Raw genomic sequence first — 16,993 nt, forward strand, 5'->3', positions numbered from 1 at the left:
TACATGTTGTTTATATATTTAATATGGTAGGCAATTTACTTACCCTTTCTGGTGCGATGATCCTGGACTTTCGGGCCTGACTAGACGAGATTTATTTTGCTTTAACATAGCGTGCTTAACGCGAACCATATCATGTTAGGGCACAATTTCGATTATGCAACCAATCAAAGAAATGTCGTGCTTGTAATACTGCTATAATAGCAGCTGCAGCTCCCGGTGGCGGCACATAAACAACAGTTGCATGCGGATCAGTTGCATTTTTTGCTTCGGCTACCTATTCAATTTTAATTCACATTACATTATCTACTATTGCAATTTTTAATCAATACAAATCAATATAAATTACCGAAGCAAATACTGGCAAACCAAGATGCGTAGTTCCACCCTTTTTTGGGAAAATACATCCAACCAATTTTGTACCATATTCCAAAGCATGTTGGTTGTGGAAAGTACCTTGTTTACCGGTAAATCCTTGGCAAATTACACGTGAATCTGCATTTAATTGTAGGTTTCTTGTTGTTTTGGCATATCCTGAGCTGAATCGCACCCCGGCAGAGATGATATATATTAGAATAATATAACATTTTTTTTATTATTTAAAAATACACACCCGTATGAATGAAAAGCAGAGAGTAAATAATGTTGCTTTGGTTGTAGCGATAAGGACACTCCCCGGGAGCGATTTAGTATGACCACCTGAAACCATCTAGGCCATCCCTTCGATTCTAACCAACTTTCAGATTCTAAAAACGGATCTCGACACGCGTCTTTTGATACCACCTTTGTTTAGGTTGTGCACTGTCTTGAAAACGTTACCTTTTTTGGTTTTGGAAATCGAATCTTCCAATTCCAATTGGTGGCAAGAGGACTTGGCTGCCTCTAGTTAATGCGCCAGGTTAATTTAGAAGTGCCTAAACAGCTAACACACGTCACACCTAAAAGCCCGTAGCACAAGCACTTTTTTAGTTTATTAGTTTAATTACCAGAATTATAGTTTTTCATCGTTTTAAAATGTTTCCCGGAATAATTTATAAATTGTCGTATTAAGATGACGCTGTCATTTCGATGACAGCAAGAAACGTCGATGTGTTAGTGGAGAGCGAAAAAAGCTTTGAATGTGTGGGTGAACTAGTTACCTCCGTCTTGTAGGGCAATTGGTTTTTGGTTTACCGTCGTAACGATAAACAGCTGATTACGTTAGGGATACGACATACGGCACCAATGACTCCCGCTTAAGGGGACTTGCGCAAATTTGATGCAAACAACTGTGTACGTGTGAGTTTTTGTCTCCTTCTTATATCTGCTGTATATTCTTTTGTTCTGTACCAGGTTTTCGAAGCTTTCCCAGTTTGAGTCCTTTTTTATGATTATAGGCTGTCGTTGAGTACATGCGGACATGCGTGTGCGAACAAAGGAACATACATAAATTTGAGTATCAATGTTTACGTCATCGCAGGATCAGCATTGTCAATTACAAGTGTGAGTGTATTCGTAAAACTATCAGCGTTTCTTGTAGGGCTGTTACGCTGCTTTGTTTTAACATTGTTCATGGTGCTGAAAATTCGCTCCACTTCTGCATTACCAATTGCAAATTGAGAGAGTTTTTCGTGTTTTAAAAGGTCGATTTCGCTGCCTTTTGGCTTCAACAGAGTTGCACTATGCTCCAACAAAAGTGGTGCAAATGCTTAATGTTTGTTGTGCTCTGCATAATATTTGTAAAATGTTCAATGTTGAAAATCCTCCCAGTTCAGAAATTGAACCGGAAGTGGCCGTTAATTTTATTTTTTAAATTCTCACGGTCCATTCTTTGATTATGAACAAATTGTTCTCTGGTAAAATTTAGCTTTTTTGTTTATTTTGAAAGTAATTCCCACGGTTTTGGAAATGTTCTTCAAATTGTTATTCATCTCGTTTAGGACTTTCATTGAGTTGCTTTGGTTGGGTTGCATTTAGTTGGGAAGTTACTCTCTTCCATAAATTATTGGCCGTTGTCTTTGCGTTGGGCGTTTTAAGTAACCCTTTGCCAAATTTGGGTGTGTTGCCATGAAGTCCACTAGGATTTCAAATTGTTTGTTTTGTGTTTGTTTAGTCTTTGGAGTTAAAAGAATGTACAATGAATATAAAGATATCAATTAATACTTACGTATTTGAACAATGCGAATGCCTATTAGTTGTACCAAGAAAAATGCGAAAATCAATGCCGTTTGACATTCGCATTCGCTATACAGAGTGCTGGCAATGCGAAAAGGGAGAAAAATTGCGAATGGGCAAAATGTGAATGCGAATGTTAAAATATGCATGCGAATGTCAATATACAGAGTACCGATTTTGCGATTTCGCGTATTTTTTCTTTCGCATCGCAATACAGAGTAGACCCCCTGGAAAAGGCGTCCACCTATAGAACTAAGGCCCACTCCCTTTTAAAATACTCATTATCACCTTTCGTTTGATACCCATATTGTACAAACGCATTCTAGAGTCAACCCTGGTCCACCTTTATAACGATATCTTTAAAAGGCGTCCACCTATAGAACTAAGGCCCACGCGCTTTTAAAATACTCATTAACACATTTCATTTGATACCCATATCGTACAAACAAATTCTAGAGTCACCCCTGGTCCACCTTTATGGCGATATATCGAAAAGGCGTCCACCTATAGAACTAAACCCACGCCTTTTAAAATTCTCATTAACATCTTTCATTTGATACCCATATCGTACAAACAAATTCTAGAGTCAGCCCTGGTCCACCTTTATGGCGATATCCCTAAATGGCGTCCACCTATAGAACTATGGCCCACTCCCTCTTAAAATAATCTTTAATACCTTCCATTTGATACACATGCCATACAAACACATTCCAGGGTGACCCTAGGTTCATTTTCCTACATGGTGATTTTCCCTTATTTTGTCTTCATAGCTCTCAGCTGAGTATGTAATGTTCGGTTACACCCGAACTTAGCCTTCCTTACTTGTTTTTTTTTTTTAATTACGGAAAAGAACGTACGAAAAAAAGGAAAATTTTGGCGGCCTGTATTATCGCAATTCACATTCCGGTGACTCCTTTTGCACAGGTGATGAACCTTACAATGACAACATTTTCACCACCTTTGAGGGATTTTGAAGATAGCAAGTTTTTCGTATAAGAATACTTGACGTAAAGAAAACAAAATATTTCGAAAACGAATATGTGACTTGCAGCACTTTTTACAAATGAAGTTTTCTATTTTAGATTTTCAGCAATAAATTTAAACTTTTGATTTTTGTTAGTAAAATAGAAATGTATATAAGTTTTAATTTTTGCATTTTTTAGACTTTTTTGATTTTAAAATCACTTTGAGCTTTGAGACAGATTGTTCAGTTAACTATAAAATTAAAACCCAACAAAATTAGAAAACAGGGTAGTATATTGAGAGATTTTGAATTTAGGTAAAAAAGGTTTGAAAACTTTCTTAAACCGATGAATGTTTAAAATTAAGGCTCAGATTTTTAACCGTGTTTGTTTGAACATCTCTGCTTTCATTCCAAATTGGTGCGCTTCTTCAGTCGACGCTGGTAAATTTTCTCTCTCCGCAAATTTCAGCTTCAATTTAGCCTCTTCTTCGATTAAGACTTTCATATTTCGCTCACCCGTCTCTGGGTCTTCATTTTTATGCTTAGCTAAGTGTAAATGTCGCTTCGAAAATAGAGGGAAAGCTAAAGAGCAAAACTCACATCTATGCACAACATTATCACCCAAATGAAGACGTATTCTGCACGATTCCAGATTTTGAACGATAGGCGCGTTCGCATTATTTGTACTTTGTAAATTAGACACGTTACTTAAGCTATTTAATAGAGGCAGAATGAAAAGTTTGAGTAAATTTACATAATGATTTAAGGACACGATTTTTAATGACAACTTACTCCTTTCCACAACAGTCTTATTTGTGCAGCTCTGCATTACTATGAGATAATTTGTGTTCTTTTTAAGTCCGGATTTGTTGAAAAAGGTTATCATTAATATCTCACCGGTATTCTTAGATACCTTCATGATTTGTTTTGTATCTAGTGAAATAAAGCATAAAGGTTTGATAAAAAAAATATGAAACTGTTATTCATATATCACATAGCTCTAACCAACAACTTTAGAATTTCACAGGAGAAATCATTTTATTTTTATATTTTTTGGGAAATATTGAAACAACATGGCATCAGGACGAAGAAGGCGACAGATGTTTTGATTTTGCCTTGTAAATTTGTGAAACAAATGAATAATATAAAAGGAAAATACATAATTAAAAAAAAAACCTCAGGTTTGGCTTACAAGAGGAAAATAAATAAATTTCTTGAGCGTTTTCTTATCATCTGGATACCACGCTTTATGAAGAAATTAACCTTAATATAAGATCCCAGTCTACGGAGTTTATGAATGCCATGTTACCTCATGAACCAATAAACAGATCACGCATTACAAAATGAGAGACAAAATATATAAACCTCACGTTTTAATTAACAGTGATCTTATTTTGTGTTATTCCATATGGATCAATTTGTTGTTCAATTTGCATCTTAAATTTTTATCAGTATCTGGATCATTGTTCATTGGAACGCGAGGGTATTTAGCTGTGAAATATATTTTCTTCAAAGTGACGTCACGCTTTTGACATGTTTCATTGTTGACACAGTGTTCAGACTTTATTCCGATCGGAGTATTTTGCTCCGCTCTTACCTCCTACTACATTTTTCATCTCAAAGGTTTATTTTGGGCCGAGTTGAAAACTAAATAATATTACTACCTAATATCTTTTGGTTGAAGTTTTCATTGCATACGTATAAAAAGCTGATTATCTACAAGTGACGATTGGATGATTTTTTTTTATGACGTGAATTTTTCGTACGGAATGAGAATAGGAGTAAAATGAATCGAAAATTGTGTGCGGACGCGGTCTGTTCCTTAAGTTTTATATAAAAATGTAGTATGTTGTATGTCATGTATGTCAATAGTCGTAGAGGGGGGTGTTTATTTTTGTTAAAATTAAAGGATTCTTAATAACACAAAAATGCTATATTTTTCTCAAAGGAAAAATTTGATGCAACCCTAAAATCATGTACAAACTTACATCATCATTAATTGGAGCTTTACCGCCTAAGCGATTTTGGGCGTTTCGTAACAAGTGAGGTCAGCTATCCCTGTTTCGCGATAACAGTCACCAATTGGAAGCATCAAGCGGGATCAAATCTTTCTCCAACTGCCTCTCCCAACTCAGTGGAGATCTTGCCCTTCCTCTGATTCTAAACTACGGTTGCTTTCTCATAACATGACCTAGCGCTTCCCAAGGCAGTCGGTTCTATGTACCGGAGCGACTCGGGATTTTTCCCGACCAAGGACTGTCATTTCAGTGTAACCCCATTTAATTTGTTTCGTCCCTCCCACAAATTGTCATCCTCCCAGCAGCTCCTTGCAGCAGGACTGCTCCATATTCTCTTGCTCCGGGAAGGTATCGAATCCAATCCGGGTCCGTCTCCTGACCTCGGTCCTGAGAAATGGTTTTGCTGCATCTGCCGGAAAAGAATCTTTTTAGGACGGTCATACTCTGTTCAGTGTGTCTCGTGTAAGGGATGGTTGCATCGGACAGGTTGTTCTGGGCTTGATTCCAAAACCCGACGTCCACGTAACTTTTATAAATCTTTTGTGGCTCCTTGCTGTTCACGCCCAAGGGCGTCCCGTAGTCTACGTCTAAGCGCCCCCCATTACCTTCCAGCAGCCCCGCTGCTCAGCAAGCCACAACAAGTACCCGCTGCTGCTCGCGCCTTACGGCGCCAACAACTCAAACAGCTGCTACCACTCATAACTACAATCTTCGTAGTAGAGTCGGAAGCAATGCTGAGCAACAGCCCCTGCCCCCGTCTTCTCCCCCCTCTTTTCCGGCAGCAATCGTGTAGGTCAGGGAAACAGACTCTTAGTCCCTACCTCCGTTTGCACCGTTTGCCAGCACAGAATATATATGTTTGCGACATCCGCCCAATGCAGCTCCTGCCTCGGGTGGTGCCACTTTCCTAGATGTTCTGGTCTCCGCGACGGCAACCCCTCGGCGGGTTTCATCGCGCCATGTTGCCAGGTCGCAAACCCAAATCATCCGGGTACCCCAATGCTTGCCCAAGGACGCCCAGTCCCAGGGCCACAACAGCAATTGCGTCCTGGCCTTCCTGAACCCAGGCGTTGTCACCCGTCACTTACCCCCAGAGTGGCGACGTCTCCCCTCATGCACTTCAGAATTCTGCAGTTAAACTGTAATGGACTAACTGGGAAGATTACGGAGATAGTCAATTTCATGAAGCGGCACAACATCCGCATTGCTGCGATTCAAGAGACTAAACTCACAGCATGTTGTATAACTGGCTGCTGGGGTAAGGCGGAGGTGGCACTTGGCATGCTGGCAAGCCCCTGCTAGCTCGTCGGGTGGGGTGAGTTTTTGCTCACCCGCCTTACCTACAGGTATACAAACAAAAGAGAGGTTCATGCCTGAAATCTATGTAAAGAAAAGGAAAGCTGGAAGAAAAGGTCTGTCCGTGTCAGGTGGAGTCATCCCTCCCCTTCTGCGTAAAACCTTGACGCAGCCTTGGGCGTTGCACTGACTCCGGCACTTTAGCAACGCCCCCTTAGCCTGACATGTGTCCGTTCGTTAATGTCCCATGTCCCTAGCCTGTCTAGTCTGTCACCGTCGCCTCACATTCACGTCGCCTTTTTTTTGTTGCACTCGTGCAACACCCACACCAATTGAGTGTCTTAGCCTAACATTTTTTTTTAGGGTAAGCTCAACCCATGAACTAATAAATATGATAAGTTTGGATTCCTTTGTAAAACGTTATAAAAAAACTCTTTATTAAATATATATCCTAAAATTAATGATCAAAAAACTTCAAAAAAATTCAAAAAAACTTCACTTATGTAGAATTTTCCTTAAGACTAATTAGTTGGAACTAACTCTATCTAAGATACGTATATTCGTAAGTAGGAATAATAAAGATGGGGATAGAAGTGGCTAAAAGTAAGATAATAGGGAAAAGGAAGTTTACTTTTGGGTTTATTTAATGGAAAGATTGTGGATAAAAAAACTTAACAAAAACCCACGGAAGACCCAAACGTACAAAAAAAAAACTTTAAATTGAAAACTATTGAATAAAAATGAAAAGGATTTTACGTAAAAAGGAAAATTGGACCGTGCACCAAAAACTTAACTTGAAAATTACCGAATAAAAATGTGAAACTTTAGCGTACAAAAATAAAAAATTGAAAACGACTAAGTGCTAATAATGCTGTCGTTATCGGGCCGCCACTGTATCCCAATAACTCCTTAGCCTCTGCTGGCTTCCAGCAGGTTTGTTTACAATTTGATATATATATACGTATGTTTGTATTTAAACTATTTGTGTAGGTAGTTAATAACTTATAAGTCTAGCACTTACCGATCAATCCCGCGACGGAGGCGCCTGCGTCGAAGAGAGAGCGTGGCTGTAAAGAACGTACATATACATACACCTACAAACCTATGCTGGAACGTCGATCGGTGGAAGAGGTGACAATGAAAGATAACAAATTTATTCGGGCATGCGGTTGCGGCCCGGATCAAAGAATTTATGCGCTTTAGAGTGAAGGATGATGATTCAAAACAAAGTTACAAAATAGATAAATAAATAAAAAAATATTAAATAATAAAAAAAAACTGCAAAATTTAATAGTGCGACAGCCTAATATAAACGAAATCGGAAATTTACCAAATATGTGAAAAAAATGAAAGTGAGGGTAAACTATAAAATCTAATAGCCTTGCAAAAAATATAAGCGCAAAAAGAAAATGTAAAGCAAAAGCTCGAAGTAAAAAATAACAGAAGAATGCGCTAATTAGAATCAACAAAAGGCAACGCGTACAAAAAGGCAAAGAGATAAAAGTGTTAGGAAGGTGGAATCGAAATTGTAATATTTAAATTAAATGCAAAAAAGGTGAACGGAAAAAGTGACAAACTCATGTAGAAACAGAATGCTTAAAAATTAGGTATTTTTGAGGGATGGCGGGACATGAGAAAAAGGTTAAATGTGCGAATGTGTGGGTGTGGACAAAAAGTTAAGGAAATAATAGGTAGGTGAGTAACAAGTGGAATTTTGAAAGGATAGAGAAAAATGAGAAGAAGTAAGAAACCGGAATGAATATGAAGGTAGAAATGCTTACAATTATAAAGTTAGTAAAATTAAAAAAAAAAATGAATTCATCGAAAAATAGGAAAAAACTCACACGCAAATCGAAAAACTAGAGTTGAGTTAAATTAAACCTTAACAAAAATAAACTAAAAATTCAAATTAAACAATATCGTAATAAACTAAAAATTAACCAAAAAATAATGATCCCTAATAAGTTTCCCTTTTTAGGCTCTCTCCTTGACTGCTTTTCTCCTCCACTTAGTGATCGTATCTGCAGCTCCAATAATGATCGCGGTGCCAGGACAGGAGCGCTCAGATGCCCCTTTACTCCCTTGACGTCTGGCCTGGCACCGTCTGTATGCTTCCCTTTCCTCTATACGAAATACTACCCCGCTTTTGTATGTTTCGGACTGTATTTGTGGCTGGTGTGGCAAGTTCCTTTAGCTTAAATACTACCCCGCTTAATTTGTAGCCACGTTTGTGGCTGGTGATGGTGGACAGTCTAAATTTTTTGCACAGCAATCTGGGGCTGTTGTCAAGCAGAGTATGGGATCCCGGCTCTTCCTTGGGATTCCGCTAAATTACCTGTTATCACGGTTTTATGAAAAAAAATCGCGAACTTTTTTCTTCGCAAAAAAATATATATATCATTAAAACTTGCTTCCGCACTCACTTAAGTCAACTTTTCTTTTGAGACATTCCCTGCAATCGTTTGGCGGTCGTACCCCATAAATCAAAAGCCTTTCTTTCTCACCACTTTCACTCAAGAACGAAAGACACCAATACATATAACCCTATTTTGGCGGGACATAAACTTTCACGAACTACCTTCACGCATACTAACAGATACATGTTCGAACATCTATCCAAGTGTTTGCTTTCTACCAGTTACTAACACATGTAAACGTAGCTATGCTGGTATATGCACACAGATACATACGTAAATGTTTGAACATCCTTACCATCGCATTAACCCACAGGCTGCCGCTACAGGCTCGCAACCGCCGATGTTGCATGCAACATGGAGCGTGGGCGTAAAAAAAAATTCAATGCGCAGTCTGTCCTAAAGCTACCTTCAAACGCCTAACGTGTGGCCTCGACCCACGACCTAAAGCCGGGCTATTGCCTATTCTTCCGATTATGTAGGGTTTATGTTAACTCGTATAAGGGCAGCACGCGGAATAAAAAAAGTGTTTCTACTACTAACCTAATATCACAGATATCTACTTATATTAATGACTAGAATGGCATGCGGGTTAAATCTAAAGTTATATCACTGGTAAGTATTTAAGCCTATATCACAGATATCTATCTACCTAAATCTATGTCACAGTTTTTAGTATGTTAGTAATAAAATACCACAGAATCCATAAAAATAATAATAAAAAAATAAAAAATAAATAAATAAATAATAAAAAACAATAAATAAATGAATAAATAAGGTCAACTATAAACATGGTCAAAGAAATAAATAATTGCATAAATAATTACTCTAATGGTCAAGCCAAAACTAAAGCTAGCAAACGTTGCCCACATCTACATTTAACATAGGTCACCAAGACTAACATTCAACATATGATTAAGCAACAAAAATATCCTTAGCGTGGTATACGCCGACTTTCTTGCCACTGGTATCGCCGAGTTCATACATCGAGTTGCCGATTGCTTTAAGAACGACACACTTTACTTGCTTTGGGGCAAGCTTAGCATTATATATAATTAAAAAAAAAACCTCAGGTTTGGCTTACAAGAGGAAAATAAATAAATTTCTTGAGCGTTTTCTTATCATCTGGATACCACGCTTTATGAAGAAATTAACCTTAATATAAGATCCCAGTCTACGGAGTTTATTAATGCCATGTTACCTCATGAACCAATAAACAGATCACGCATTACAAAATGAGAGACAAAATATATAAACCTCACGTTTTAATTAACAGTGATCTTATTTTGTGTTATTCCATATGGATCAATTTGTTGTTCAATTTGCATCTTAAATTTTTATCAGTATCTGGATCATTGTTCATTGGAACGCGAGGGTATTTAGCTGTGAAATATATTTTCTTCAAAGTGACGTAACGCTTTTGACATGTTTCATTGTTGACACAGTGTTCAGACTTTATTCCGATCGGAGTATTTTGCTCCGCTCTTACCTCCTACTACATTTTTCATCTCAAAGGTTTATTTTGGGCCGAGTTGAAAACTAAATAATATTACTACCTAATATCTTTTGGTTGAAGTTTTCATTGCATACGTATAAAAAGCTGATTATCTACAAGTGACGATTGGATGATTTTTTTTTATGACGTGAATTTTTCGTACGGAATGAGAATAGGAGTAAAATGAATCGAAAATTGTGTGCGGACGCGGTCTGTTCCTTAAGTTTTATATAAAAATGTAGTATGTTGAGTCAATAGTCGTAGAGGGGGGTGTTTATTTTTGTTAAAATTAAAGGATTCTTAATAACACAAAAATGCTATATTTTTCTCAAAGGAAAAATTTGATGCAACCCTAAAATCATGTACAAACTTACATCATCATTAATTGGAGCTTTACCGCCTAAGCGATTTTGGGCGTTTCGTAACAAGTGAGGTCAGCTATCCCTGTTTCGCGATAACAGTCACCAATTGGAAGCATCAAGCGGGATCAAATCTTTCTCCAACTGCCTCTCCCAACTCAGTGGAGATCTTGCCCTTCTCTGATTCTAAACTACGGTTGCTTTCTCATAACATGACCTAGCGCTTCCCAAGGCAGTCGGTTCTATGTACCGGAGCGACTCGGGATTTTTCCCGACCAAGGACTGTCATTTCAGTGTAACCCCATTTAATTTGTTTCGTCCCTCCCACAAATTGTCATCCTCCCAGCAGCTCCTTGCAGCAGGACTGCTCCATATTCTCTTGCTCCGGGAAGGTATCGAATCCAATCCGGGTCCGTCTCCTGACCTCGGTCCTGAGAAATGGTTTTGCTGCATCTGCCGGAAAAGAATCTTTTTAGGACGGTCATACTCTGTTCAGTGTGTCTCGTGTAAGGGATGGTTGCATCGGACAGGTTGTTCTGGGCTTGATTCCAAAACCCGACGTCCACGTAACTTTTATAAATCTTTTGTGGCTCCTTGCTGTTCACGCCCAAGGGCGTCCCGTAGTCTACGTCTAAGCGCCCCCCATTACCTTCCAGCAGCCCCGCTGCTCAGCAAGCCACAACAAGTACCCGCTGCTGCTCGCGCCTTACGGCGCCAACAACTCAAACAGCTGCTACCACTCATAACTACAATCTTCGTAGTAGAGTCGGAAGCAATGCTGAGCAACAGCCCCTGCCCCCGTCTTCTCCCCCCTCTTTTCCGGCAGCAATCGTGTAGGTCAGGGAAACAGACTCTTAGTCCCTACCTCCGTTTGCACCGTTTGCCAGCACAGAATATATATGTTTGCGACATCCGCCCAATGCAGCTCCTGCCTCGGGTGGTGCCACTTTCCTAGATGTTCTGGTCTCCGCGACGGCAACCCCTCGGCGGGTTTCATCGCGCCATGTTGCCAGGTCGCAAACCCAAATCATCCGGGTACCCCAATGCTTGCCCAAGGACGCCCAGTCCCAGGGCCACAACAGCAATTGCGTCCTGGCCTTCCTGAACCCAGGCGTAGTCACCCGTCACTTACCCCCAGAGTGGCGACGTCTCCCCTCATGCACTTCAGAATTCTGCAGTTAAACTGTAATGGACTAACTGGGAAGATTACGGAGATAGTCAATTTCATGAAGCGCCACAACATCCGCATTGCTGCGATTCAAGAGACTAAACTCACAGCATGTTGTATAACTGGCTGCTGGGGTAAGGCGGAGGTGGCACTTGGCATGCTGGCAAGCCCCTGCTAGCTCGTCGGGTGGGGTGAGTTTTTGCTCACCCGCCTTACCTACAGGTATACAAACAAAAGAGAGGTTCATGCCTGAAATCTATGTAAAGAAAAGGAAAGCTGGAAGAAAAGGTCTGTCCGTGTCAGGTGGAGTCATCCCTCCCCTTCTGCGTAAAACCTTGACGCAGCCTTGGGCGTTGCACTGACTCCGGCACTTTAGCAACGCCCCCTTAGCCTGACATGTGTCCGTCCGTTAATGTCCCATGTCCCTAGCCTGTCTAGTCTGTCACCGTCGCCTCACATTCACGTCGCCTTTTTTTTGTTGCACTCGTGCAACACCCACACCAATTGAGTGTCTTAGCCTGACATTTTTTTTTAGGGTAAGCTCAACCCATGAACTAATAAATATGATAAGTTTGGATTCCTTTGTAAAACGTTATAAAAAAACTCTTTATTAAATATATATCCTAAAATTAATGATCAAAAAACTTCAAAAAAATTCAAAAAAACTTCACTTATGTAGAATTTTCCTTAAGACTAATTAGTTGGAACTAACTCTATCTAAGATACGTATATTCGTAAGTAGGAATAATAAAGATGGGGATAGAAGTGGCTAAAAGTAAGATAATAGGGAAAAGGAAGTTTACTTTTGGGTTTATTTAATGGAAAGATTGTGGATAAAAAAACTTAACAAAAACCCACGGAAGACCCAAACGTACAAAAAAAAAACTTTAAATTGAAAACTATTGAATAAAAATGAAAAGGATTTTACGTAAAAAGGAAAATTGGACCGTGCACCAAAAACTTAACTTGAAAATTACCGAATAAAAATGTGAAACTTTAGCGTACAAAAATAAAAAATTGAAAACGACTAAGTGCTAATAATGCTGTCGTTATCGGGCCGCCACTGTATCCCAATAACTCCTTAGCCTCTGCTGGCTTCCAGCAGGTTTGTTTACAATTTGATATATATATACGTATGTTTGTATTTAAACTATTTGTGTAGGTAGTTAATAACTTATAAGTCTAGCACTTACCGATCAATCCCGCGACGGAGGCGCCTGCGTCGAAGAGAGAGCGTGGCTGTAAAGAACGTACATATACATACACCTACAAACCTATGCTGGAACGTCGATCGGTGGAAGAGGTGACAATGAAAGATAACAAATTTATTCGGGCATGCGGTTGCGGCCCGGATCAAAGAATTTATGCGCTTTAGAGTGAAGGATGATGATTCAAAACAAAGTTACAAAATAGATAAATAAATAAAAAAATATTAAATAATAAAAAAAAACTGCAAAATTTAATAGTGCGACAGCCTAATATAAACGAAATCGGAAATTTACCAAATATGTGAAAAAAATGAAAGTGAGGGTAAACTATAAAATCTAATAGCCTTGCAAAAAATATAAGCGCAAAAAGAAAATGTAAAGCAAAAGCTCGAAGTAAAAAATAACAGAAGAATGCGCTAATTAGAATCAACAAAAGGCAACGCGTACAAAAAGGCAAAGAGATAAAAGTGTTAGGAAGGTGGAATCGAAATTGTAATATTTAAATTAAATGCAAAAAAGGTGAACGGAAAAAGTGACAAACTCATGTAGAAACAGAATGCTTAAAAATTAGGTATTTTTGAGGGATGGCGGGACATGAGAAAAAGGTTAAATGTGCGAATGTGTGGGTGTGGACAAAAAGTTAAGGAAATAATAGGTAGGTGAGTAACAAGTGGAATTTTGAAAGGATAGAGAAAAATGAGAAGAAGTAAGAAACCGGAATGAATATGAAGGTAGAAATGCTTACAATTATAAAGTTAGTAAAATTAAAAAAAAAAATGAATTCATCGAAAAATAGGAAAAAACTCACACGCAAATCGAAAAACTAGAGTTGAGTTAAATTAAACCTTAACAAAAATAAACTAAAAATTCAAATTAAACAATATCGTAATAAACTAAAAATTAACCAAAAAATAATGATCCCTAATAAGTTTCCCTTTTTAGGCTCTCTCCTTGACTGCTTTTCTCCTCCACTTAGTGATCGTATCTGCAGCTCCAATAATGATCGCGGTGCCAGGACAGGAGCGCTCAGATGCCCCTTTACTCCCTTGACGTCTGGCCTGGCACCGTCTGTATGCTTCCCTTTCCTCTATACGAAATACTACCCCGCTTTTGTATGTTTCGGACTGTATTTGTGGCTGGTGTGGCAAGTTCCTTTAGCTTAAATACTACCCCGCTTTATTTTTGCGTTTGTGGCTGGTGATGGTGGACAGTCTAAATTTTTTGCACAGCAATCTGGGGCTGTTGTCAAGCAGAGTATGGGATCCCGGCTCTTCCTTGGGATTACGCTAAATTACCCGTTATCACGGTTTTATGAAAAAAAATCGCGAACTTTTTTCTTCGCAAAAAAATATATATATCATTAAAACTTGCTTCCGCACTCACTTAAGTCAACTTTTCTTTTGAGACATTCCCTGCAATCGTTTGGCGGTCGTACCCCATAAATCAAAAGCCTTTCTTTCTCACCACTTTCACTCAAGAACGAAAGACACCAATACATATAACCCTATTTTGGCGGGACATAAACTTTCACGAACTACCTTCACGCATACTAACAGATACATGTTCGAACATCTATCCAAGTGTTTGCTTTCTACCAGTTACTAACACATGTAAACGTAGCTATGCTGGTATATGCACACAGATACATACGTAAATGTTTGAACATCCTTACCATCGCATTAACCCACAGGCTGCCGCTACAGGCTCGCAACCGCCGATGTTGCATGCAACATGGAGCGTGGGCGTAAAAAAAAATTCAATGCGCAGTCTGTCCTAAAGCTACCTTCAAACGCCTAACGTGTGGCCTCGACCCACGACCTAAAGCCGGGCTATTGCCTATTCTTCCGATTATGTAGGGTTTATGTTAACTCGTATAAGGGCAGCACGCGGAATAAAAAAAGTGTTTCTACTACTAACCTAATATCACAGATATCTACTTATATTAATGACTAGAATGGCATGCGGGTTAAATCTAAAGTTATATCACTGGTAAGTATTTAAGCCTATATCACAGATATCTATCTACCTAAATCTATGTCACAGTTTTTAGTATGTTAGTAATAAAATACCACAGAATCCATAAAAATAATAATAAAAAAATAAAAAATAAATAAATAAATAATAAAAAACAATAAATAAATGAATAAATAAGGTCAACTATAAACATGGTCAAAGAAATAAATAATTGCATAAATAATTACTCTAATGGTCAAGCCAAAACTAAAGCTAGCAAACGTTGCCCACATCTACATTTAACATAGGTCACCAAGACTAACATTCAACATATGATTAAGCAACAAAAATATCCTTAGCGTGGTATACGCCGACTTTCTTGCCACTGGTATCGCCGAGTTCATACATCGAGTTGCCGATTGCTTTAAGAACGACACACTTTACTTGCTTTGGGGCAAGCTTAGCATTATAGTTGTTTATTTGTGAACTCTGTTTGAAATTTCGGCGATATACCACTTGTCCGATTCGGAATTTCACATCTTTGGATCTGGTGTTGTAAACCTTTTGGCTTCGCTCATGTGCTAACTTCAGCTCCTTCATTATCGAGTCCCTAATTCCTTGCAACCTATCTGCTCGCGCCTCTATCTGTAGATCAGTATCTTTCACGGTGCCTAATTTGCGGCATACTTCATAAGACGTGCCATGTTGCATCATCGGTAAGCCAAAAGTGGCATAATATGGCGAGCAGTTTATTGATGTGTGTATCGCGCTACGAAGGGCAAAGGCCGCATCACTGATGCACCTATCCCAACTCTTTTGATTCTCTTTAATGAAGGATCTTACTATCTGTAGTACTGAGCGATTCACCCTCTCCGCTGCATTCCCTTGTGGAGAGTAGAATGCAGTCCGGATATGTCTTGTGCCATACTTTTCTAAAAATTGCGCAAAAACATCGGATACAAACTGTTTGCCATTATCTGAGTGGATGTATTCTGGGACTCCAAAGATGTGAAAAACCTCTTTCTCTAAAAACTTAATAACATCTACAGACGTGGCTTTACGCATAGGTTTCAAAAAGACAAACTTGGAAAAATGGTCAAGACAAACAAACACATACACATTACCATCACTCGTACGTGGATAAGGGCCCATAAAGTCTATAAACAATCGTTGGAAAGGTCTCTCAGTTACGTGTCGCTTTCCCATGGGTGGTTTGTGAAAAGAGTTTTGGGTTTTATTTCCCTTACAGACTTCGCATTCCCTAACATAATTTTGAACCTCTGTTACCATCCCAGGCCAGTAGTATTTTTCGCGTATTCGGGCTAACGTTTTATGGATGCCTCCGTGCCCAGCAGAAGGTGAGCCGTGGGAGGCTTCCACCAATCCGGCCCGCAATTCCGACGGCACCCAGAGTTTCCAGGCTTGGTCCTGCTGAAGATCGTCCCCCCGGTTAAACTGAGTCCGTCTATAGACATACCCGTCTGATACGCACAACTCTGGTATTCTATCTTGATTCTCTGTCACAGTTTTCTTAAGTTCGTCATACTCTTCCGTTTTAAAGTATGGTGAGTCCAAGTCAATGTCCATTATTCTGTCAGATAGTTTAATTTCGTCCATGTGTGCTCGCGACAGTGTATCTGGGACGACGTTAAGTGCTCCTTTCCTATGTTCTATTTCGAAATCGTATGCCTGCAATTTCAAACTCCATCGCGCGAGTCTCCCAGAAAGATCTTTCTGGTTCATCAACCATTTGAGACTCGCGTGGTCGGTGATGATTGTGAACGGCAACCCCTCGACGTACGGCCGAAATCTCTTCACACTGATCACTGCCGCGTAGCACTCTAGCTCGGTTATGCTATAGTTTCGTTGTGCTTTGTTCAATCTTGCGGAAACGTAAGCGATCGGTCTTTCGTTGTTCTCGTCGTCCAACTGGAAGAGTACCCCGCCCACACCGTCTGTCGAAGCAT

At 39.2% G+C, this 16,993-nt stretch overlaps 1 protein-coding gene across 3 annotated transcripts in view; it reads right to left on the minus strand.

The window, feature by feature from the left end:
• Positions 1–3,390: 3,390 nt before the first annotated feature.
• LOC137249243 (zinc finger protein 678-like) overlaps positions 3,391–16,993 on the minus strand; it is a 58,490-nt gene continuing 44,887 nt past the window's right edge. For all 3 annotated transcript variants that reach the window (XM_067780559.1, XM_067780558.1, XM_067780557.1), the window contains 2 exons: positions 3,908–4,048; positions 3,391–3,828 (listed from right to left, as the gene is read on the minus strand). In XM_067780559.1, the coding sequence (XP_067636660.1) occupies positions 4,021–4,048 (28 nt within the window). In that variant the 3' untranslated portion in view covers positions 3,391–3,828; positions 3,908–4,020. The remainder of the gene's footprint in view (positions 3,829–3,907; positions 4,049–16,993) is intronic.

The sequence above is a fragment of the Eurosta solidaginis genome, chromosome 4, assembly GCF_040869045.1.
Source record: "Eurosta solidaginis isolate ZX-2024a chromosome 4, ASM4086904v1, whole genome shotgun sequence".
NCBI classification, from domain to species: domain Eukaryota; kingdom Metazoa; phylum Arthropoda; class Insecta; order Diptera; family Tephritidae; genus Eurosta; species Eurosta solidaginis.